This window comes from Balaenoptera physalus (genome assembly GCF_965194825.1).
Source record: "Balaenoptera physalus genome assembly, chromosome: 19".
Classification (NCBI taxonomy): domain Eukaryota; kingdom Metazoa; phylum Chordata; class Mammalia; order Artiodactyla; family Balaenopteridae; genus Balaenoptera; species Balaenoptera physalus.
The window spans coordinates 11130604-11156589 of NC_138900.1; the positions used below are offsets into that span (position 1 = coordinate 11130604).

At 38.7% G+C, this 25986-nt stretch overlaps 1 protein-coding gene across 6 annotated transcripts; it reads right to left on the reverse strand.

Annotated features, from left to right (window-relative positions):
• Positions 1 to 1851: 1851 nt before the first annotated feature.
• ZNF283 (zinc finger protein 283) lies at positions 1852 to 25725 on the reverse strand. 6 transcript variants are annotated; one of them, XM_082438719.1, is made up of 5 exons: positions 24249 to 25725; positions 20565 to 20631; positions 20168 to 20255; positions 17834 to 17960; positions 1852 to 7935 (listed from the first exon to the last, which is right to left on the reverse strand). In XM_082438719.1, exons 2-5 carry the CDS (start codon positions 20576 to 20578, stop codon positions 6233 to 6235), a joined length of 1932 nt encoding a protein of 643 aa, XP_082294845.1. In that variant the 5' UTR covers positions 20579 to 20631; positions 24249 to 25725; the 3' UTR covers positions 1852 to 6232. The 6 variants fall into 6 exon arrangements, with proteins under 6 accessions (XP_082294845.1, XP_082294843.1, XP_082294844.1 ...); XM_082438717.1 differs by lacking the exon at positions 24249 to 25725 and adding an exon at positions 23704 to 24185; XM_082438718.1 differs by lacking the exon at positions 24249 to 25725 and adding an exon at positions 23581 to 23692.
• Positions 25726 to 25986: the final 261 nt, after the last annotated feature.

Genomic DNA, 25986 nt, shown 5'->3' on the forward strand with positions numbered 1-25986 from the left:
ACAAAGAGGGACCAATAATATTTCCCCTGTCCCCAACAGCTACAAAATATCAGATAATAAAAAGCTCCTAGTAAATGTTCTCACTAATAAAATAGACTTTAATACTTCAGATTTTTTGCTGTCTTTTTGAAATAAACATTAACCTCTCAAGAGTCTGTAATTATGTTTGGTGGTCTTAATCATACATACCTTTAATTTAAATTGTCATGTTTTATGAAATGTACACATATACGTAAAATTTTTTTTTAAATAAAGGATCTGGCTTATTCTGGTTTTTCTTTCACTATACATACGTGCATGAAAAGTTAATGAAATGTATGGGTCTGCTAGATTTCTTATTTAAATAAAACATTCAAGAGTCTGTGACCAACTTAAAGTAACATTAGTGATTATTTCAAAAACTACCCATGACCCATTTTAGCAATTAAGAGCAGATGTACACTGTTGGCTAATGGGAAATGTTTCCTTGCTAAGAGAGAGAACAGAAAATGATCTCTCCTATTGTTACATCTGGATGTTGTCATGGCTGTGTAGAATGTCCAAAAACCTGTCAGCCATCATGGTAGCAGCCAACACTGGGGAATACAGAGTGGAAAACGAAAGAGAATCTGAGTCTCTGAATATTTCATTTTGCTAATGAATCAAAAATCTCTGGAGCTGGTTCTCCCTTTTAAAGCCTGTTATATGACTCAACATACTTCCTCATTGCTTCAGCCAGGTTGGTATTTTAATTTCTGATGAGTATATCCTAACTGTAACAAACAACTAAAGGACATGGTTCATACTGGGAGCTGGAGATGTAGAGACAAAGCTGATTCCATCACAGCCATCAACCAGCTCACTGTCTGGTGGGGGATGAACACACACACAGAATGGCCTAGGTGTTAAATGCTGTCCTACAAATTGTACAGATACTTTGTGAAACTAGACAAACCTACTGCATCCAATGATGTATGAGCAAGGAGCGAAGAGATATTGCAAAAATATTCAAATAGCCAATAAACAATCAGAAGATTGGAAATGTGAACCACAATCATCACAACCAGATGCCACTATATACCTACTAGAGTAGCAGAAAATATATATATTTTTTAAACTGATGATGCCAAGTATTGTCAAGGATACAAACACACACTGCTGGTGGGAGTGCCAGTTGGTATATCTGTTTGGAAATCTATTTAGGAGAACTAAACTTACTAAAGCTGAACACAGGCATACTCATAACCAAACCCAAGGAATTTCACTTCCAGCATATAGAGAAAGAAATGTGTACATGTATGCTCTGAAAGATATGGACAAGTATTGTCATAAGGAGCTCTGACTTCCCAACACAGCACACCCAAGAACACATAATGAAGGATTTTCAATGAGAGGCAGTGTTGGAATGCTGCTTTTATGTGGATCTCCTTAGAGGAACTGTGCTGGGCAGAGAAACTGTTGTGTCCTAAGTAGAAATTTGAAAACAAGCAAATCAACAGATGAAACTAGAAAAGTGATTAAGGGTCTCCAATTCAAAACAAAACAACCCAATACAGTCCTGCAATTTTAAAGAACAGGTAATCACAATACAAAACATACAAAAATACATTTTAAAAGACAATTATCAGTCTCACTCATGAGATGTAAAAATTCTAAATAAAATAGTAGCAAATGAAATCAAGCAGTGCATACAAAACAGACACGCGTGCACGCACACACACACACCAGTGGCTCACCTGGGTATATACAGGAATGGGAAGAAGTCAAAGGGTCTGTCAGTATAAATTATCACATTAACAAATTAAATACTACACCACTGCAGAAAGGGATAATGAAATGGCATTTGATAAAACTCAGGAGCCATGCCTACTGAGATACAAAAAGATTTTTACTCACAAATAAGAGAAAATGTTAGAAGGCAACTGTTTGAGAGCATGATGTTAACTGTCATCCTGTCAGCTAACAATCAGACTTGGTGACTGAAATTTCCAACTTTACAGACTCTCTTTTAGTTATGGCAGCATTTCCCAATGCAGTTTCACATCCCTAAGATGTTGATAAGTCATGAGAATTGGTATTTCCATAGTACAGTTTGAGATATACCAATTTAAACAAAGTTGAACAATTTTCTTCACTACTCTTTTGTCTTTTGATAAGCTGATAAGGTGCTTTTGGTCGTTCCCTAAGGGGGATTTAGAAGATGCTGCTTCATAAGCTTCTTTAACCAGAGAATTCCCCTTGTTTTTCAAGTATTTTTAAGTACTGGTGATCTTTGAGACAATTTCAGAAATGCTTGGTGGGACGAGGCACCATCTCCACATCTCCTAGTTAACATGCAAATATGGCACCCAGGAGGAGTAAAATACTGACTGGTAATGCTTTAGTCTATTAAAACACTCAAAAGTATTCTTTGTGTTACACTGGATGATTAAAATTGCAATTATGTGGAATAATGCTGTCAACCACTAGCCGGTCAACGACTATACAGTGACATCACGGATAGCCTACCTGCACAAAATGGACATAGAGGTAGGGTGCAGATTAAAACAATGACCAAGATGAACCACAGACATTTGTCAATGCAGTTTTGATGTAACTGATATTTGGAAATCAGTAATTTTTAAAGGGTTGAATTCTGTAAGTATATAAACACTTTTATTTCATTGTAACTAATATGCTTTGATGCTAGCACTAAATCACGACAGCCACCCAGATGAAAATGAATGTGAGACACCACCAACTTTGAGATGCATTCTGATTTCCAAATATTAAAATTCATCTTAGAATTAAGTCGCTGTGTGTGATTTCCTACTCTAAAAGTCATAAGTCTAAGATAAACTATCAGAATAAATTACACTTTTGCTGATTCAATTTTTGGTCAGTTAGCTTATATTTCCATTTAAACCAGAAAATTTTGGGTCTGGATATCCCATATATTTTCTATTGCACAGTCTTACATTGTACATTTGGATTCTGCTTGCTGATATTTAATTAGAATTTTTACATTTACCTAAATTCAGTTAATCTAGCTTTTGCTTTTTAGAGGCTATCTCCATTTAGTTTTGTTACTAGATTTATGTTATCCAGGTAAGATGAGTTAGTAAAATTTTTAGCTATTTTCATCTTGAAATTTTTACCTAAGGAGATGACAATTTCCAAGTGTTGTTTATAAAAGGGAGATCCTGGACCAATTTTTTCAGCCTTTTCCTTTGTTTATTGGTCCAAATAGGTTTAAATACATTGTATTGCCTTAAATTTAAAAAAAAAAACTCCATATCTATAATTATATCTCCTTTCTTATTCATTATTCTACAATGTTGCCAATTTTCTTGATTTTTCTTTGTTCAGATTTATCAAAGTCTAGTTGAGGTTAGTGGACTTTTCACAGAGGTATAATGATCGAAGACTATTGCTTTAATTCCTAATCATTAATCTCAAATTTTAGCTATATTGATTGCTTCTGTATTTTGGTTTAGGATTTGTTATTTTTCTAGCTTCTTAGTTCAGTGCGACAGGAACCATGTAGATACTGGGGAAAACAAGGTATAGTTCTGGCCCTCCATGTGGGCCAGATGCATCTTGGTTCCTCCAAGACATATTAACAATGGTATTACTTTCCCACTGAGTACAGCTTCAGGGACATCCTACAAGCTCCAATATACAATCATTTCATTGTTTTCTGCAAAATCTCTAATTGTTTCAATTTTCTCTTTGATTCAGAACTTATACATACATATGATTATACATTCCCAAAAGTAGCTGACCAAGGTTCACTAATTCTACTAGTTGTATAATGGATCCTTATAATGGAGAACTCTAGCAGTCACCATCTTTTTTTTTTAATTATTATTTATTTTTATTTTTATTTTATTTTTGGCTGCATTGGGTCTTCATTGCTGCATGCAGGCTTTCTTCAGTTGCAGTGAACAAGGGCTACTCTTCGTTGCGGTGTGCAGGCTTCTCATTGCAGTGGCTTCTCTTGTTGCGAAGCACGGGCTCTAGGCACATGGACTTCAGCAGTTGGGGCGCATGGGCTCAGTAGTTGTGGTGCACGGGCTTAGTTGCTCTGCGGCATGTGGGATCTTCCTGGACCAGGGATCGAACCCATGTCCCCTGCATTGGCAGGCAGATTCTTAACCACTGCACCACCAGGGAAGTCCAGCAGTCACCATCTTAATCAAATGATCAAACATAGCACTGGTGATAGTGGGAAAAATGGATATTAATTGCTTATGATGTCTTTCAATAAAAAGTACATGTCACCTCCTATGAATTGTTCTGGTGGAAAATATTTAATCCTCTAGCTCTAACTTGATTTTATGAGAGATATGAAGGATAGAGGTACAAATTAAATTTCACTATGAGAGAACAAACAAAATCTAGAATGTATGGCATTCTATAAAATAGCTTTCCTGAAATCTTCAAAAAGTCTATTCAAGACTAAAATCTAGAGACATGACAACCAAATGCCATGTGTGTATATTCAGAAAGCAAAAATGGCCAAATGTTTAGAATTCTTGATTCTATGTAGAGAGTAGATGGATGTTCATTATACTGTTCTTTAAATTTTTCTGAATGTCTAAAAAATGATCATAATAAAGTTTTGGTAAAGAATTCCAAAATGGACAGTTTTCTTTTTGTTCTCTTTAATTTCTAATTTACCTCAAAAAGTGAGTGGAGAATTTTAATCATTACTTGTCTGTTGGGATTCATTACAGCAAATTGCTTCACATCTCTCTCTGATTCTTCTCCAGGTATAATCCCAACATCTTAACACTTACTAAATCCAAAATGTTTCTTTTTAGTCTTAATTTTTGATACAGCTTAAGGGATAAATTATGAATAAAAATCCTCTCAAATTCTTTACATTTTACTAGATCTTTTATCCAGAATGAACCACCTGAAATTCAAATGGATGAGTGGTTATGGGAAGCTTTTCTAAATTCATTATACGAAATGGGCATTCCTCTCCTAAGACTTCGCCAGTAGTAATATTTATGATGATGATAATAAGAACAATAGTATGTATTGAGCACAGGCTACATACTAGATACTCTTCCAAGGATTTGACCCATACTACATCCATCCAATCTCTACAACAGCACTATTACAGAGCTACCATCACCAGCATTTTAAACATGATGCCCAGAGGGGATAAGCAGTTTGCCCAACATCCCACAATAAGGAGGTAGAATGGTGATAAAAATAAGTATGGTTTCTGCCATGGATAAGGTGTTTCCTACATTTGTGATATTAACAGGGTTATTCTCTAGGAAGAGTTTGCTGAAGTTTAACAAAGATTGAATAGTGTTGGAAAGCTTCTATTCATTCACTAAATCAACATATCTGGTATAAATTCTCTATGCTCTTATGGGCAGAAGAAAATTGTGATTCCCACATTAGCCAAATCTTCCTATGGAATGAATATTCTGCTACTTTAATTAGGGAGGAAACAAGGGAGGGATTTCTTCTTCTAATTAAGTCACATTGTGACTTGTCTCATGTTTTAAAAAGTGTGAATGCTGTCTCTCAAATTATCTAGGATAGGACAAACTTTTTGTTTTTAATTTCCAATCATTCATCGACTGATACTTTTGTAAAATATAATGATGTTATGGCAAAATCAAATTGCTATCAAAGTTTCCAGACACTCTCACTTTCTGCATTTATCCCATGATTGACAGGTAACAATTCTGTGAACTGGCAAAAAGTCTCTGGCCAATAGTTTGAGTAGCACTTGTCTAAAAGCCTTCCTACAATTCTAATTCAAAGGATTTCTCATTTGGATGAATTCCCTGATGTACTCTAAGATGTTTACCATGTCTACAAGTCTTCCCACATTCCTTAAATTCACAGGATTTCCCAGCAGTATGAATTCTCTGATATGCAGGGCAAGAACCAAATTAAATTTACATCCTTCCCTTAAAGAGTAATAAGCATTTTTCCAATGTTTATGAGACTTTGTACCATGAATTAAATAAAGATCTTTACACATTCCCTACATTTAAATGGCTTCACATCAGTATAGATGTTCAATAAGATCATACAGAAGTCTAAAGGCCTTTTCATATTCCTCATTTTCAAAATATTTCTCAGTAGTATGAATTTTCTGGTATCAAGTGAATTGTCCATACACAGGTAAGGCTTTTGCACATTCCCTACATTCATAAGGTTTCTCAAGAGTAAGACTTCTCCTCATGTTAAGTAAGTTGTCTGTACACACACAAAAATATGTTCTTTCACATCTCTTCAATCATAAAGTTTCACCAGCATCAACTGTCTTATTTGAGTAAGCTGTCCATATAAAGGCTTCCCCACATTCTTTATATTTGTAGGGTTTATCACTATTATTAGTTCTTTCATGTTGAACATGGCTTGAGCCACAAGTAAATGTCTTTCCAAATTCCTTACATTGATAAGGTTTCTTGCCAGTATGAAATCTCTGATGAACACGAAGTTGATAGCCACTACCAAAGGCCTTCCCACAGTCTTTACATTCATAGGATTTCTCACCAGTATGAACTCTCTCATGTTTAACAAGGCTTGAACCCCAACTAAAGGCCTTCCCACATTCCTTACATTTAAAAGGTTTCTCACCAGTATGGATTTTCTGATGTTGAGTAAGGTGATAGCCACGACTAAAGGCCTTTCCACATTCTTTACATTCATAGGGTTTCTCACCAGTATGGATTCTCTCATGTTGAACCAGACTTGAGCCACAATTAAAAGTCTTCCCACATTCCTTACATTCATAGGGTTTCTTGCCAGTATGAAATATCTGATGTCGAGTAAGTTGATAGCCACTACCAAAGGCTTTTCCACATTCTTTACATTCATAGGATTTCTCACCAGTATGAATTCTCTCATGTTTAACAAGGCTTGAACCCCAACTAAAGGCCTTCCCACATTCTTTACATTCAAAGGGTTTCTCACCAGTATGGATTTTCTGATGTTGAGTAAGGTGATAGCCTCGACTAAAGGCCTTTCCACATTCTTTACATTCATAGGGTTTCTCACCAGTATGGATTCTCTCATGTTGAACCAGACTTGAGCCACAATTAAAAGTCTTCCCACATTCCTTACATTCATAGGGTTTCTTGCCAGTATGAAATAACTGATGTCGAGTAAGTTGATAGCCCCAACAAAAAGCCTTTCCACATATTTTACATACATAAGGTTTCTTACCAGTGTGGATTTTATGATGCTGAGTAAGTTGATAGCCACGACTGAAGGCCTTCCCACATTCTTTACATTTATAAGGTTTCTCACCTGTATGAATTATCTCATGTTTAGCAAGGCTTGAGCCCCAAAAAAAGGCCTTTCCACATTCTTTACATTCATAAGATTTCACACCAATATGAATTTTCTGATGTTGAGTAAGGTGATAGCCACGACTGAAGGCCTTCCCACATTCTTTACATTCATAGGGCTTCTCGCCAGTATGAATTCTCTCATGTTTAACAAGGCTTGATCCCCAACTAAAGGTCTTCCCACATTCCTTACATTCATAAGGTTTCTCACCAGTATGAAATCTCTGATGCACAGTGAGTTGATAGGCACTTAAAAAGTCTTTCCCACATTCTTTACATTCAAAATGTTTTTCAGCCATATGAATTCTCTCATGTTGAACAAGTTTTGAGCCATGACTACAAGCCTTCCCACATTCCTTACAAACGTAGGGTTTCTCTTGATTATGAATTTTTTGATGTGCAGTAAGAGATTTACGTTTTCTGTAAGTGGGCACTTTTTCATAGCTGATTATCATTTGACTGAAGTATCCCTCTTGATGTCCCTGGAGGCCCTCAAATCTTCTCTTACACTTCCAATTATTTTTGAAAAGGAATGCCTCAAAGCCAAGGGTTTTACTTCTTTCCTTTATCTCCTGTTGGGGAAAATTTATTTCAAAAATGTCCTTTTTTGCAAATGTATTTTTGGCCTCATATGTTGACTCCAAATCTGAAAGAAAACAAGAAAACCATACATTTTATTGCCTTTACCAGAAAAAAAGCTCTTTATAGTAGAAATAAAGACAAATTGAAAAGAATACCCATAAGTGAACTCAATCAGGAGACCTACTGAATTCCTAAGCACAAGCCTCTCCCCTGTCCAACAACAAACTCAGCTTTGATTTTTCAGTTCTTGTGATATTAACGTTCTGATATGACAGTTTTCTGGAGGATTCCACAAAGATCACTTTAACAAGTCCCTCATCTTCCTGTGTAAATGGTCTCTTAAACCAAATGTGCCCTTCCACTAGTCAAGTCACCGGGCAAAGGATATTAGGATCTGAGTTCAGGGCTGCTAAGGTGACTGGAATTTGTGGTTCAAGATTTATCAGAGAAAGAAGTCATGCAAAGAAGTTCCGGTAATCTATACAGGGATTCTCCCTTGGATCTGTAACCGAATGTCATTATGCATCCACAAGGTGCCTCTCCACAATGTGACTGGGGTACTCTCAGAGATTCTAGAGGTTGTACACTGGAGTGCTAACCCAACCTGAATGGAAAGACCTCAGTGAACACCCCCAAGCATTTATTTGAGGCCTCTCAAAGGACATATATTGAAAGTAAGAACCACACCCTGGAGCAGTAGTTCTCAAAATTTCTGGTCTCAGTATCTCTTATACTCTTAAATATTGGTAAATCCCTTGCTTGCACATGCGTAAGTATATTTGAAATACAAAATATACAAATCTAGTATTTTTGCCTATTGGTGACTGTATAATATTTTGGTTGAGTTATTAAATGGTGGATGAGTACTGTGGATGTGATTGTGGGAAATAATTTTAATCATGAATAAAACTGCACAGGACTAAACTGCACTAACTATTGCTATTTTATTGAACAATGTCTTATTGCTTTGTATACATTTACATTTGGGTGTAAAGACTGTGTGTATATCCAAAAGGAAGCCACAGTATTTAAATTGACTAACCTAATATTACAACTACTTTGAGATGACCAAATGTCAACTAAAAGGAGTACAGTTTTGTACAACTTAGCATCAACAAATAGTTCAATAAATTTGAATTGGGCTTGTATTATAATTACTTGGACTTGAATGTTTCTGTGTAATGCTTAACAGTGTTAGTAAATGAATACAGGTTTAACTTCTTTTTAGATGTTTAAAAAAAAAAAAGCACTGAGGACCCAAAAGAGGTTTTGTTTATGTGAGTTATATCTTTTGACATTTACCATATTAGAAATTAAAATAGAAATTTAAAGATTTATTAATTCATTTTAAAGTCACAATAAATCATTAAATGTTAACAAATAACATTAAATAATTAAATTTTCCCAAACCAAAAAATTAATGAATTATTTTTTTAATCTTCTGCAAATCTCTTTAATATCTGGTTTAACAGAAGACAACTGGATTCTCACATCTGCTTTTGCATTCAATCTGTAGCAATGCTATTTTGGTTGAAGGATATGAAGAAAATCCAGTCTCCCACAGATGTGTAATTGTAAAATAGCAGAATAGTCTATGAACCTGCTCAGGTAATTGTGGGTGTTATTCTTTGATACTACAGTAAAAATTGAGACGTGGTGGTTTCTTAAAGATTAGTTCCAATGTGGAATATGCAACCATACTGGTGAACTTTTCATACTATGTTACATTAAAATTCATTGCACTTTGGATGATTTTTTATCCAAGCATAATTTTGTACTATGTACTGGTTATCTGAAAAACAGTAGTTCACTGAGTTATGCAGATCTTTGAAATGTTGACATATTTCATTACACGATATCAAAAAATCACATTAATAATATCACCTCACCAGAAATTTTTTTATTTATTGGGAAGCTGTAAAGCTCAACATAATAGATACAAGCTTCACACAATTCTAATTTTTACTTAAAAGTTTGAATTTTATCATTGGCAACAAATAGTTTTAGTTGTTCTTAAAGTGACAGGCTCATTTACAAGAAAATGTTTTCCAAATACCCAAGCCTAAAGAACCATAGTTTGTCTCATTCTTCCAAGGGAAAAAAAAAACAAAACAAAAACAAAACTGTGTTCCATGAAAAAAGCAGCTAGTTTAACTCACAATTCAAACATCGGCACAGGTGGTTTCCCTCAAGGCAACCACTGCACCTTAGTATACAGCAAAAGAGCTTAATGGAGACTTCCCATTTCATCACACAGAATATTCTAAAAATGTATCCTCAAGGGTCAAGATTTAATAAAATGAAGCCCCAGAGCAGGGTACTAAAGGTCAACCAGCATGAGGAGGGTTTCAGTATAAAAGGGTTGTCCTATGTCAGAAGTCAGAATGCAAGCAGGGTAAGGACAAGTGTCTGTGTGTGAGTGACCTGGCATGGGTTGTCACAGCCCAAGTGGGATGAGACAGGCAATCACATGAACAAGGTGGTGGTGGTGGTGGTGGTGATAATAGAAGACTGGTTACACATAGAGAGTTTGATCAAATAAGTACAGTTGTCTCCCAGGATCCTTGGGGGATTGGTTCCAGAACCCACCTCGGATACCTGAGGATGCTAAGTCCCGTAATCGGCCCTCCTTTTCCACAGATGCAGAATGCATGGAAATGAAGGGTCAACTGTATATTTATTGAAAAATAATCTGCATATAAGTGGACCTGAATAGTTCAAACCCATGTTGTTCAAGGGTTGACAATAAATACATTAAGGATAATGGAACCCAAGTTTTTCACTGTCAGAAAAGGGAGTTAGAAATATGGAAAGGGAATAAGCTGAAATGAAACCTGTAGTGTTGAAATGGAATTGGAGATATCTGTATGAACTCATGGTTTCAATCTATAGATGTAAATGTGTGTGCATGTATACGTATTTATGCATATAAACATATTCCCTACTCTGTCCACTGACAGAGCCAAGGGACAGCCATCCCCCAGCAGCAGTGAGCAAATCTAGTACCCAGATTTTGGCTTCTAAATAGCATTCTCAACTAAAAGGAACCAGGGCACCTTGAAGAAATGGCTGACTTTAGGGCTGGAGCAGGGAAAGTGCAAGATGAGCCTGGAACATGGTGTTGGGCAGAAAATAAGGAGGTGCTCTAAGTGTGATGGAGACCTGCCAAAGGACACAGAAACCACTGTTGAGAGAATTCCCACTGGTCAAATCCAGAACCAGCTTCAAAATAAATAATGGGAAGAACAGATTACAACCCACGGACTAGAAATCCAACATATGAATAAGTTGAAAGTTTGAAGAGGAATACAATACTTAATAGCCTCAAAGTTCCTCCTCACAAAAGGCTCATTAAAGGAAAAAAGATTAACTTTACAGGGAGGAGGCCAGTGGACACTACCATAATCACCTGCTCAAAGTAAGCATCATCAGTAATGACAAATCATTTGCTCCACCTGACAGAATGCAAGGAGAACACACCGTCAGTTCTGTGATACTCCTGCCAAAGATGCATAATCCAAATCTAATCATGAGGAAAGAGCAGACAAACCCAAACTGAAGAACGCTGTACAAAATAACAGGGCTGGAATCTTCAGAAGTAACAAGAAATGGGTATTTTGATAGGGAATGCATTAAATCTATAGATTGCTTTGGGTAGTATGGTCATGTTAATGACATTAATTCTTGTAATCCAAGAACATGGGATATCTTTCCATTTCTTTGAATCATTTTTAATTTCCTTTATCAATGTTTTATAGTTTTCAGCATATAGGTCTTTCACCTCCTTGGTTAAGTTTATTCCTAGGTACTTTTTTTTGGACATGATTTTAAATGGATTTTTTTTTTTTTTTACTTTCTGGTATTTCACTGTTAGTATAAAGAAATGAAACAGATTTCTGTATACTAATCTTGCATCCTGCTACCTTGCTGAATTTATTTTTTAGTTCTGATAGTTTTTGTGTGAAGTCTTTACGGTTCTTTATATGGAGTATCATGTCATTTGCAAATAGTGACAATTTTACCTCTTCCCTTCCAATTTAGATACCTTTTATTTCTTTTTCTTGTCTGAATTCTGTGGCTAGGACTTCCAATACTTTGTTGAATAGAAGTGGTGGGAGTGGGCACCCTTGTCTTGTTCCTGAAGTTAGTGAGAAGGTTTTCAGCTTTTCACCACTGAATACTATTGATATGTTGGCTGTGGGTTTGTTGTAAATGGCTTTTATTATGTTGAGATATGTTCCCTCTATAGCCACTTTAGTGAGAGTTTTTATCACGAATGGATGTTGAATTTTATCAGATGCTTTTTCTGTGTCTATTCAGATAATCATGTGGTTTTTCTCTTTTCTTTTGTTAATGTGGTGTATGTATCACAGTGACTGATTTGCATATGTTGAACCAGCCTTGTGACCCTGGAACGAATCCAACTGATCATGGAGTATGATCATTTTTATGTATTGTTAGATTCAGTTTGCTAATATTTCGTTGAGAATTTTTGCATCTATATTCATCAGTGATATTGGCCTGTAATCTTCTTTGTTTGTAGTGTCTTTGTCTGGTTTTGGTATCAGGGTGATGATGGCTTTATAGAATGAATTTGGAAGCATTCCCTCTTCAATCTTTTGGAGTAGTTTGAGAAGGATAGGTAGAAGTTCTTCTTTGTATGTTTAGTATAATCCCCCAGAGAAGCCATCCAGTCCTGGACTTTTTGTTTGCATGGAGTTTTTTTTAATTACAGATCCTATTTCATTTCTAGTGATCAGTCTCTTCAAATTATCTGTTTCTTCTTGATTCAGTTTTGGCAGGCTGTATGTTTCTAGAAACTTGTCCATTTCTTCTAGGTTGTCCAATTTGTTGGCATATAACTGTTCATAGTATTCTCTTATGGTTTTTTGTATTTTCATGGTATTGGTTGTTATTTCTCCTCTTTCATTTCTTATTTCGTTTATTTGGGTTCTATCTCTTTTCTTCTTGGTGAGCCTGGCTAGAGGTTTGTCGATTTTGTTTATCTTTTCAAAAAACCAGCTCCTGGTTTTGACCTTTTCTATTGTTGTTTTGATCTCTTTTTTATTTATTTCTTCTCTGATCTTTATTATGTCCTTCCTTCTGCTGACTTTGGGTTTTGTTTGTTCTTCTTTTTCTAATTCTTTTAGGTGGTGGGTTAGGTTGTTTATTTGAAATTTTTCTTATATTTTGAGGAAGGCCTTTATCACTGTGAACTTCTTAGAACTGCTTTGGTGCATCCCATAGATTTGTAAGGTTGTGTTTTCATTGTTGTTTGTCTCATTTTTCACAGAACTAGAACAAATAATCCTAAAATTTATATAGAACCACAAAAGACACAGAATTGAAAAAGTAATCCTGAGAGGAAAAAAAGCTGGAGGCATAACTCTTCCAGACTTCAGACAATATTACAAAGCTACAATAATCAAAACAGCATGGTATTAGCACAAAAACAGACATATTGATCAATGCAACAGAATAGAGAGCCCTGAAATAAACCCATACATCTACGGTCAATTAATCTACGACAAAGGAGGCAAGACATACAATGAAAAAAAGACAGTCTCTTCAACAAGTGGTGTTGGGAAAGCAGAACAGCTACATGTAAATCAATGAAATCAGAACACTCCCTCACACCATATACAAAATGGTTTAAAGACGTAAATATTAAGACATGACACCATAAAACTCCTAGAAGAGAAACAGGCAAAACATTCTTGGACATAAATCGTGGAAGTATTTTCTTAGACCAGTCTCCCAAGGCAAGAGAAATAAAAGCAAAAATAAACAACTGGGACCTAATCAAACTTAAAAGCTTTTGCATAACAAAAGAAATCATCAACAAAATGAAAAGACAACATACAGAGTGGGAGAAAATATTTGCAAATGATGCGACCAACAGGGGTTAATTTCCAAAATACACAAACAGCTCATACAAATCAGTATCAAAAAAACAAACAACCCAATCAAAAAATAGGCAGAAGACCTAAATAGACATTTTTCCAAAGAAGACATACAGATGGCCAACAGGCACATGAAAGGATGCTCAACGTCAGTAAGTACTAGAGAAATGCAAATCAAAACTGCAATGAGGTATCACCTCACACTGGTCAGAATGGCCACCATCAAAAAGTCTACAAATAATAAATGCTGGAGAGGGTGTGGCGAAAAGGGAACCCTCATACAGTGTTGGTAGGAATATAAATTGGTGCACTTACTATGGAAAACAGTATGGAGGTTTCTTAAAAAACTAAAAATAGAGCTACCATATGATCCAGCAATCCCATTCCTGGGCATATATTCCAAAAAGATGAAAACTCCAATTCGGAAAGATATGTGCACCCCAGTGTTTATAGTGGCACTATTTACAATAGCCAAGGCATGGAAACAACCCAAGTGCCCATCAATAGACAATTCGTTTTAAAAGATGTGGTGTATATACACAATGGAATATTACTCGGCCATAAAAAAGAATGAAATATTGCCATTTGCAGCAACATGGATGGACCTAGAGAATATCATACTAAGTGAAGTAAGTCAGAGGAAGACAAATATTATATGATATCACTTATATGTGGAATCTAAGAAATAGTACAAATGCATCTATATACAAAACAGAAGCAGACTCACAGACATAGAAAACAAACTTATGGTTACCAAAGGGGAAAGTGAGGGGGGGGAATAAATTAGGAGTATCGGATTAACAGATACAAACTACTATACACAGAATAAACAACAAGGATTTACTGTACAGCATAAGGAACTATATTCAGTATCTTGTAATAACCTATAATGGAATATAATCTAAAAATATATATATTCTTAAGACAAAAACCCCAAAACTGTATACTATCTAGCCCTTGCCTATCTCTGTGGCCCAAATTCTTAGCACATGCTCCTTTACTAACTCTACCCTGGCCTTCTTAGAGTTCTTCCAATAAAGTTCCTTACCAACCTTAGGGCCTTTGCCGTTCACTGTGATTGATGTATTCCTCCCCCAGGTATTCATATAACTTGATCCCAGGTTTCATGTCTCTATTCAAGAAAGCTTTCCCTGACCATCTTATCTGAATTGGCCCTATCAATTCTCATCATTTTCTATTCTCTTATGCTGTTTGCCTCTCCTGAACAACATGTTTCATTACATGATACTATTTATCTACCTGTGTACTTATTTTATGTTTCTCCTCAACTACATAAAGTGCATGAGAATGAGCAAGTTATCAATCTTGTTCCTGATTGTATTAATAGTGCCCAGTACAATGCCTGGCTAGGAGTAGGCACTCCAAATGTTTGAAGAATTTATGAATGAGTATGTATATTCATTCACATACACACACAAATGCAAAAGAGCTGGAAAGCAGCTGCATCCAACATGTAAGTAAAATGGTTCCATTGGGAACAAAAAAGAACACTTTCCTCACTGAAATGGGAGGGAATTATAAGAAGAAAAACAAGGAGCCTGGGAAATGAGATGAAGATGAAGTTCCTTTTGTAGCTCAAACTGAGATCTCTATCTCCTCCCAGGTGTTGGGCCTTCACTCCACAGGCCTTGGTCCTTCATAAGGAGTTTCCAAACACCATCCCAGCTGTTCCCCCTTCTCCTCCTCTGTGACCTGTGAGGTTGTTCCTGCACTGATGGTTCCCTCCTGCCTTTGCCTTCCTGGGATCCGACTTCTTGTACCCTACCCACCCCTCAACTACCCAGGGCTCTTTTCCTTGCTCCAATAATGTCATCATATCTGGCTTAGAAATGGAGTGTCTGTTTGCAAGAAAAGAAATGCCAAATGGTGTAAGGGTTTTGTTGTGGGTTTTTTTTAATTATAAGGCCAAAACATTTGGTTAAATTTGCAATAAAGTAAAGGTGAAAATAATATTGATGAAGACTTTAGAGAAGAGAAGGATGGTGGGAATGAAGAACATGAGATCATATAAGTAGGAAAATAATCTTGTTTTAGACTCATTCAGGTTCTATCTCTTTAGAGCAAACAGAACACAGTGGTTAAGAACACAGATTCTGGAGCCAGACTTCCTAGGTTCAGTTGTTGCCACTGCATCCCCACCAGCTGTGTGACCTTGGGAGGGCACTTAAACTGTATGTGCCTCAGTAATCTCATCTATAAAAAGGGTTAAAAATAGTACCTACCTCATGGGGATGTTGTAAAAGTTAAATAAGTTCATGTATTTGCTCTACTTAGAACAGGGCCTGGTTTATAGTAAGCACAATGTTAACTATTACCATTATTATTGTTACTGTTGTTATTTTGCTTAAGTGGAAACAAGTTTTGTGAGACATTTCTAGGATTTAACTTAGTGTAGGATTTAACTTTGTAAAGTGCAAAGTTCACAGATTGTAACTTTCAACTTCAAATATGTTGGAAGTAAAGGAACGTATTCACTTAGTATGAATTTCTGTTCATTCAATCCACTGCTACATAAAGTGGACAGGCTCTTCTGAAAGCCAGAGTATGTCAGGATCCTGTTTCTAGCTGTACTCCCCATACATGGGTCAGAATATACAAAGGGCAGCGATTTTTTAGTATGCATAAAAATCACCTGGGGATCTTGTGTAAATGTAGATTCTGTTCTGCAGCTCTGGGGTAGGACTCCACGAGCTGCATTTCTAACAAGCCCCAGGGACTTCCCTGGTGGTGCAGTGGTTAAGAATCCACCTGCCGAATAAAGACGCAGACTTAGAGAACAGACTTGAGGACACGGGGCCGGGGAGGGGGGAGGGGGGTAGGGGGGTGGGGGCTGGGATGAAGTGAGAGAGTAGCACTGACATATACACACTACCAAATATAAAATGAATGGCTAGTGGGAAGCTGCTGCACAGCACAGGGAGATCAGCTCCGTGCTTTGTGACGACCTAGAGGGGTGGGACAGGGAGGATGGGAGGGAGGCTCAAGAGGGAGGGGATATGTATACTTATAGCTGATTCACTTTGTTGTATAACAGAAACTAATGCAACATTGTAAAGCAATCATACTCCAATAAAGATATGAAAAAAAAAAAAAACAATCCGCCTGCCAGTGCAGGGGACATGGGTTCGATCTCTGGTCCAGGAAGATCCCACATGCTGCGGAGCAACTAAGCCCGTGCGCCACAACTACTGAGCCTGCGCTCTAGAGCCCGCAAGCCTCAACTACTGAGCCCGCATGCCACAACTACTGAAGCCCGCGCACCTAGAGCCCAGGCTCCGCAACAAGAGAAGCCACTGCAAGGAGAAGCCCGCGCACCGCAACGAAGAGTAGCCTCCTCTTGATGCAAATAGAGAAAGCCCACACATAGCAACGAAGACCTAATGCAGCCAAAAATAAATAAATAAATTAATTAATTAAAAAAAAAAAGTTTCTCTAACAAGCCCCGGAAGAAGCTGATGATAGGTATTTGTGTAATACTTAACAATAAAAAAATTAAAACCCCACATAAAGCAAATCATGGCTTCTAACCACTAAGAGAACATTCCACATTCTTCTCCAAAACCAACAATGCTGCCTGTCACCTGGGCCCTGCCTGTCTCCCTGACTCACTTCTTGGTATTCTCTCCTTCACTAACTCTGCTCTGGCCTTTCTATGGTTCCTAATACAAAAGAACCACACTTTGAGTAGCAAGGACACAGATCATCTATAGAAATGTTGAAGCTAAGCACAGTATGAAATCTGGTTTCTTTGACAGTGGTTATGAAATAAACACTCCATAATGCAAATCCAGCTCCTTGGTCATTAAAGAAGAGAGGCCATTACAGGAAGGGCCAGAGGAAGGTTGAAGCTCACTGAGGGATGGGACGATCGAGGTGCTCAATGAACCCATTTCTAAGCCAACAAATACCAAAACATTCCTTTGAGAACACAGAGGAGAAATTCACCTGGTTTCTTCAAAGACAGCCCTGTAATTCCTAGTGCAGAAAGCTGATGTTCCAGAGAGGAGATTCTAAACTAATTCAGGCAGATGAACTTACCCAGTGAGACCAAGTTGCTATAGTTCTCCAACATCACATCCACGTACAAGTCCTTCTGAGCAGGGTCCAGGAATTCCCACTCCTCCTGAGAGAAGTCGACGGCCACATCCCTGAATGTCACCAAGCCCTAAAACCAAAAACCCACACATTACTTGTGAAATTAAAGAAATTTAGAAACTATTTCCAAGAGGAAAAAAGAGGAGTATGAAGCATAAACTATAAGAAGAGGAAAATATAACAATCAAGTCGGCTGGAAGCCTATGAGACGTATGGGTAGGGAAAAGTAAAGAAATTAGTATGACTAAAGCAGAGTGTCTACATGTTCTAGAAGAAACCTATTACAGCAGAAAGAACTTCCTGGATACTGTGAGGTAACTCAGCTATCCAGACCTGTCTGATAATGCATAAAATAATGTTTCTCTTCTATTAAATAAAAATAGTGTTGGGGGAAGAGGATGGGGGCATTTACGGGTGTGTATACATACATACAACCCGCTAAGTGACTGCTTCATAAATTCTTATTTATTTATTTATTTATTTATTTATTTATGGCTGCGTTGGGTCTTCGTTGCTGCGCGGGCTTTCTCTAGTTGTGGCAAGCGGGGGCTACTCTTCGTTGTGGTGCATGGGCTTCTCATTGCAGTGACTTCTCCTGTTGTGGAGCAAGGGCTCTAGGCACACGGGCTTCAGCAGTTGTGGCTCGTGGGCTCTAGAGTGCAGGCTCAGTAGTTGTGGCACACGGGCTTAGTTGCTCCGCGGCATGTGGGATCTTCCTGGACCAGGGCCCGAACCCATGTCCCCTGCATTGGCAGGTGGATTCTTAACCAGTGCGTCACCAGGGAATTCTCATAAATTCTTTATAAATGTGAACTGCTACACCATCTCTTCCCTTTAAGAAATACCAAAAAAACACGAAAACTTTTTTTCCAAATGTACTATAAAATCTCTTATTTTAGAAAAATGACTTCAATTAAATTAAGGATTATCATTAAGCCTCAAGTGAACCATGCTGTGAGATTATATCATCAGCATTTTTTCTTATAATGATGAATCGAATATGTAAAATGTTTTTATCAGCTGCAATTCAGTTCATCATATGGATATATGAGATTAATAACTATTATACATTTAGGTTGAACAAAACTTCTAAGATTTTCTTAATTCTAGGAGTCTATCATCAGCCAGTACTTAAGAATCTGGATCATCTTTTTACATGGTAACATCAACCACCTGTTGCTTAACACATTCCTTGTTCCTGAGTTGGAGGATATTGATAGAGGACATCAGACACAACACAGATGTCACATCCTGGTCAATAACTAAACAGACTTTGACACCGGTGTTTACTGATAAGGGAGTCCCTGGAAAGAACCACTCACTCCCCGCTCTAATCCTAAAACCTTGCAAAGCATGTGATCTCATACAAACTGAGGCTAAGACGAAGAAATCCCAAATTCCATCTTGTCTTTCTGGAAAACTCAGGTCTGTGAAGAAGTTCCATGTTTTCCTGTGTGGTCCAAAGGGACCCTCATCACTAACTCATCACATCGCAGACCTGTCTTGGGAATGAGAAATTCTGATAAGGGAAATGGGGCAGCCCTGGCCGAACAAAGATGGAAGTGATAACAAAAGGCAAGACCCAAGACAGCCTGCCATGGATACGTCCAGTTAAACACTAAAGCTCTTCCAGAGAATACACAGACTACTGAAACTGTTCTCGTGGGTGGCCATCCAGCTGGCTAAGGGCAGAGTATCCTGACTGACTTCTTTGCTAGCTGTATCTTAGCCTGAAAAAGAAAAACTATTGGGGGAACTTCAGCCATCTTTTTCTAGATAGGACATGAGCTAATCAGCATCTTAGCTTGAAAGAGGGAAACTGTTGCTTTCCAAATGTCTGCAGTCTTTCATTCTCTCCTCTTTCCTTCTTCTATGAATCCTCTTCGTGCCTTTGAAAGATGAACTCAATCTACTGTTGGTTTTCCTTGTATACAAATAAAAGCGAGCTGATTGTTCTCTATATCTCTTTACATTATTCTTTGACATACACTCAAATATTTCCCTAAAAGGACTCCATTCCTTCACTGCTCTTGATGGAAGACTGAACCGCAGGAGATGTTGAGTAATGTGCTCAATGAATATGATGGCACTGATTGGAAAAGGCACAGAGGGAGGATGCTGGGCTATTTGGCATCATCCTTTACTGGAACAGAAGGAACTGAGAAGCAGGTTCAGGGATGGGGTTCTGTTAAGTAGAAAGCTTTAGGGTTAATTCAGGAAAAGATTCACGTGACCTAAAAATCACAACACTTCAAGGAGCGAGAAATACCAACTTACATCAGTCATGGTTCTAGAATTGCAGGAACTAATTAATGCTCCATAGGGTTCCTCTACTGGTGAAGCACAGAGTCCAGAAAAGCCAGAGCTGCAGAAGGAAAAAGCAGCTTTAGATCAGGTGTGCTTAAGTGATCCTGTCCTGTCTTAAGCAACTGAATAAAAATACATGAAAATATTAGGGATGATTAACTCCACAGGATATAATTTTAACTTCCTTCTCTACACATTCCCTGGATTGCTGAATTTTTTGCAACAAACCTGCATTAACTCCATAATCAGAAAAATAAAGATATTTCCAAATGTAAAAAACTGAGTGACAGGGAATTCAGTCATTAGGAAAACTGAGCAAACAGGCCCAACACTGAAAATCGGTGGGTCTGAAACAAATGACACCTACCAGCTCTTCAACATCTTGTAGCTGTAGCTCCTCACTACAGCGAGACACTTTCACTGTCAAGATCCTCCTGTGAATGAACATGAATTATGTAAGTCCCCTTCAAAGTCACAGCAAGGAAATATATGCATATAAACAGAACAATATTTGGTACAGAGTAGATACTTAACAAGTGTGGCTACACCTCTCTAATTCTTCACTGAATGGTCAATTTAAAACATTTGGATACAATCCTTGAAAAATGTCTTTCAAAACTCTCTCTTATTGGATGGGATCCATATATAACTCATAATATTCTTAAGTACTTCTGTTCATAACTATAACTATTGCTTGATATTTTATCATTTACATTTTCCCTTCTTTTGATTCTTTATAAACATAATGTTTATTAGGTGCATATTATTCCATCAAATGGTATACTGCATTTACTTAACTGTTTCCATTTCATTGGATGCTAAATTTGTAAAAGCTCCTTCCAAGCTATTATAATTTTATTCCAGACAAATGGAGCTAGATCTTTTTGGGGTCACGCATACTCAGTAATCTCATGAAATTAGAGACACTCTGTCCACTTAGAAAATTAATTTACAAATATTTACAAAAATTCTGTCTCTATTTCAAGGGATCTGTGATCACCTGGTTGCTTATAAATGGAATAAGAAGACCTTAGGTTAAGATTTCCTGTTCTAGACCATTTGAGCCCCTGGTAACTTTTTCAAACTCGCAAGCACCCACCACAATCATTTTATTTCTCTTCATATTTTGATCTATAAAAAGTTGATGTGGAATGATCCAGAATCACCACATAACAGCAAATCTTAATATTTACTAAGCCTGTATCATGGGGCAGGCACTGTTCTATGGAGCTTTACACATATGAACTCAACTTACATCATTATAACTCCATTAGGTAGGTATTACTTTGTTCCAATTTTGCAGACATGGCACAGAGAGCCTGAGTCGTTTATCTACACTCACACAGCAAGTAACAGGTAGAGCTGGATCCAGATGCTCTAGATGCAGAGCCTTACTCTCAACCACAGCACAGTACTACCTCTCACAACCCGCACAGAATTGGACCTGAAATAACTCATGTTTAGCAGTGCTGCAGATTTCTACCTAAATATTATCTGAAAGTCTCTGCCCTTGTGGGTACAAACTGCAAACCACTACTGTAATAGGGAAGAACCTTTATGTTCTATTACAAGTTAATCACTAAAGGGATGTTGCCTATAAGCTTAAATTATACATAATGGCCCATCTCTGGGAACCCTGCCTAAACCCCCCAGGTAATGAGCATTAAGCTAAAATACCTTTGTTTAGCTCACAGGAAATATCCTGACCAGATCCACCTATGAATGCCTACAGGGAGGAAAAAATTAACACATCCCCTCCAGAGGCTGACAGAAACCAGGAAATGTCTGGCTTCACTCCCTTCCCTTTCAGTATAAAAGACGCCTGAATTCTAATTCAGGCCAGATGCTTCTTTGGGACATGAGCCCACCGTCTTCTCCGTCTGCTGGCTTTCTGAATAAAGTCGCTATTCCTTGCCCCAACAACTCGTCTCTCGATTTAGCGGCCTGTCCTGGGGCAAGCAGTTTGAGCTTGGACTCGGCAACACCATGCTCAAAGCTCAATCACACTGCCACCCCTGAAAGCCTCACAACATTGTAATTTACTACCTGAAATAACCAATCCCCTCCTACCTTGCCTTGCTTTGAAAACCATGAGTGTGGAGCAGATAAAAACTAATTTGTATTCGATACCACCTAAATGCTAATCTCCTCAAGTAATCATAGTCTAAAATAAAGCCCTAACATCCCACCTCCAGCCCACCTCCTGGAGAAGGTGTGCTTCTATACCACCAGAATGCTTAGGGACTTCCCTGGCGGTCCAGTGTTAAGACTCCGCCCTTCCACTGCACGGGGGAGGGGCGGGTTCCACCCCTGGTCGGCGAACTAGCATCCGGCGTGCCACGCGGTAGGACCAAAAAAAAAAAAAAATTGCTTAGAAAGGGAAAATGTCCTGTAGGATTTGAACAATCTGCCATATGAACAGATGGCTACTGACTGAGGAAAAGGACAATAGGGGGCCTCTGGGAAGAGGGAGGCACCAGCATGATGGGTCATTGACCAGAAGGAAGACCCAAGATAGACATTACTAGTCAAGTGTCTTGACAAATAGTCAAGATATTTCTGGTCAAGGAAAGCAAATAGTGTCATGATCTAAAAACAAAAATAACTATGAATAAAAAAGAAACACAAATTCACCTGACCCTTGATTTCTAAATATGCCACAATTCTGTCCTTCTCAGGGTCCTTCTTAGAAACCCAGCAGCAACTAGGGTTGGGGGGGGGTGGGCGTTAGGGGCAGCAGGAGGGGGTGGGGAGAAATCACGAGACACCAGTATTTCTTGGAACACAGACAAACCTAACTAAAAACAAAACAAAACAAAACACCCTCCAGGGGCCACATCTGCCTTCATCCACACATACACAAACGGAATTCAAAGGGAAACTGGAGTTGAGTTGACAGCAATTCTTGGGGACAGAGGTCTGTTTGTAGTGGAGCTGAAACAGGTAGCTGGGCCCCCAAGGAGGTGACTTTTCTAGGAATCCTACCTGTGGGTCCTCCCCAATCATGTCTTTCCAGGAGCCTGTCACGAGGACACGTCCAGATGTGAAATTTTCATCCCAAGACTAGATCTGTACCTTCTTACTGGAAACGTACATTCTAGGGCTTAGTCCTGGAATTCTTTTCTAGCGGTCACTTAACTCTGGCAGCCCCTAAGAGAGTCTAGAAGGAACCTAGAGCATCCCGCCCAAGCAAACCACACCTACAAACAAGGCCACGCACTTCATGACCCCGTCACACATTCCCAATCGCACACACCGTTAGGGAGACACACCCCGGCCCTGTCACGCCGTCTGTCACACACCAACCTTCTCAGCCTCTCGTTCACACACAGGCTTGAGGCTCCGGACACGACTCGCCCTATCCGCTGCCCGGGCCTTCTCACCTCGAGCGCCTCCCAGCGTCACCCCCACACGCACTGCTGTCTCCGACAAAGCTCTGGCGAAGTCCGCTGAGCCCTCCCACCCTCACCCGGCGCTGATCACTTCCACGGACGCGACCAACTCACCGCGCAGAGTCCAAAAACCTCGAAAACACCGGAAAGGGACCCATAAACGGAGGTTAGTTTGGGCCCAGAGGCTCATGGGAAATAAGAGCCGGAACATCCTCTGAAGCTCGGAGCCCGGCGTTTCCAGGCGCTCTCCGCAGGCAATCTCGCCCTGCCCCGAGAGGTCCTGTGCCCTGAGACTTCTGGGAAATGTAGTTCGCGGCAGGCGAATCCCCAGAAGCTGGGAACCTGGACCTTCAGAATGCTCCCAGCATGCAACTCGGCTCCGCCTATCAGAGGCGCCTTTTCCAAAGCCCACCAGAATCTCTGGTCTTAGCTGGAAGGAGTAGTTCGACTCTTGGTCGAGCCTAGTGACTCAGTAGTCTTTAGCATGGCTGTGGGCGAATTAAGAAGTTCTCAGCGAAGGCTGAGAAACGCATTCTGGAGTCCAGAGCGGGGGGAGGGGGGAGAGGGAGGGGCGCTTGACCAGGGACTTAGGCCTCAGTGAGCGGGGGCATCCTGGGTAAAGTCCGTGAGAATGACCCTGAGTGGGGTCACGAGCTTACCTGGGCACGAGAGACTGGAGCAGGGTCTGGCAGTTGAAAAGATGAATGTGTCTTGTTTTGGGTGCCCTTGTGGGTCCGATTCGGTGTCTGGAACCCTGTGTAGACTTGTTTATTTTCATGGGATAGTTTCTGCAAATGTGAATCTTTGTTTCCTTAGGTGTAAGGCGGTTTGTATCAGAGGTTATATGCTACTGTTGGAAAGCAACAATAAGTGGTCGTGAATGGATATTGTGACCATGGAGACCTGTGAGAAGGTCTCTGTGGGACTGAGACTTGAGGAGGTCTGTGTCTGTGTATTTCTGTTAATGTCAGTAACCGAAGATGACAATATTTGTAAGATGTTTTTTCTGATAGGCTTTTCTTTTGTGTGCATACCATGGTAATTGTGAAAGTGGAACACTGTCCAGCTGGGATTGAAAAACAGTACAGTGTTATTTAGCTTGGCATGTTAGTTTGATTATCTGACTACCAACCACTATATATGCCTGGAAATTGTGACTGTGTGTTTTGATAGTGAGTGACAATAATCCAGTTTTGTTACCTATAAAATAGAATAGTGTTATTACATCTTCTTGGAGAATCAAATTTAATATGCAGAAAAAGACTTGCAATTTATCTGCCAAAAGATTTGGACGTTTTATGATGAATCAAAGATGTTTTCTGGGAAAGACTGCAAATCAGCATAACTTTGAAAAAGAAAGAAGAAATCAAAGTAACAGCCAGTCTGGGAGTGGCTGAGGTAGGCTTCCAGTCTTCATGATGTTAAGAGAACTTGAGTAAATAACTTTGAAAACCCTGTATTAAAGAAATAACTTCCCACGGGTAGAGGCAGATAGATTAGAGCAGAGCCCAGAATTAGGTAATCAGATGTCCTAGCTTATAGGTCAGACAAGGCAAGGAACCTGTTTGAGACTACGTAATTATAGTCAATCAGAAAACTACTTGTTTTATTTTTAAGAGTGATCATTGTGTTTTAAAATATTCTAAATATACAAAACCAGGTTTCCATTTCCTAGGCAGGGCCTGTTGCAGTTGGCAGTTCTGAACCAAAATAGCTGTAGTTTCTTCTGACAGACTTTTTTTCTGATCTGAAATGGTAGGTAAAAATAGATGAACAGTTAATGGATATAGTATTAGGGAAGAAGATAAAATTCCTTTCCTATTACAAGTTCAGAATAAAGTCCCAAGTGTTCCTGAAAAAAAAGGATTTTTTTAATATCTTTATTGGAGTATAATTGCTTTACAATGTTGTGTTAGTTTCTGTTGTACAACAAAGTGAATCAGCTATAAGGACACATATATCCCCATAACCCCTCCCTCTCGAGCCTCCCTCCCACCCTCCCTATCCCACCCCTCTAGGTCGTCACAAAGCACCGAGCTGATCTCCCTGTGCTATGCAGCAGCTTCCCACTAGCCATCCATTTTACATTTGGTAGTGTATATATGTCAATGCTACTCTCTCACTTCATCCCAGCTTCCCCTTCCCCCCACTGTGTCCTCAAGTCCATTCTCTACGTCTGTGTCTTTATCCCTGCCCTGCCACTAGGTTCATCAGTACCGCTTTTTTAGATTCCATATATGTGCATTAGCATACGGTATTTGTTTTTCTCTTTCTGACTTACTTCACTCTGTATGACAGACTCTAGGTCCATCCACCTCACTACAAATAACTCAATCTCATTTCTTTTTATGGCTGAGTAATATTCCATTGTATATATGTGCCAAAAAAGGATTTTCT

Coding starts and splice junctions, on each gene's coding strand:
- ZNF283 (XM_082438719.1), bottom strand. Junction 17,961..20,167: donor ATTCTAGAACCATGACTGAT/GTAAGTTGGTAT, acceptor TTTTGGTTTTAG/GGCTTGGTGACATTCAGGGA. Junction 7,936..17,833: donor TAGCAACTTGGTCTCACTGG/GTAAGTTCATCT, acceptor GTTTTCTTTCAG/ATTTGGAGTCAACATATGAG.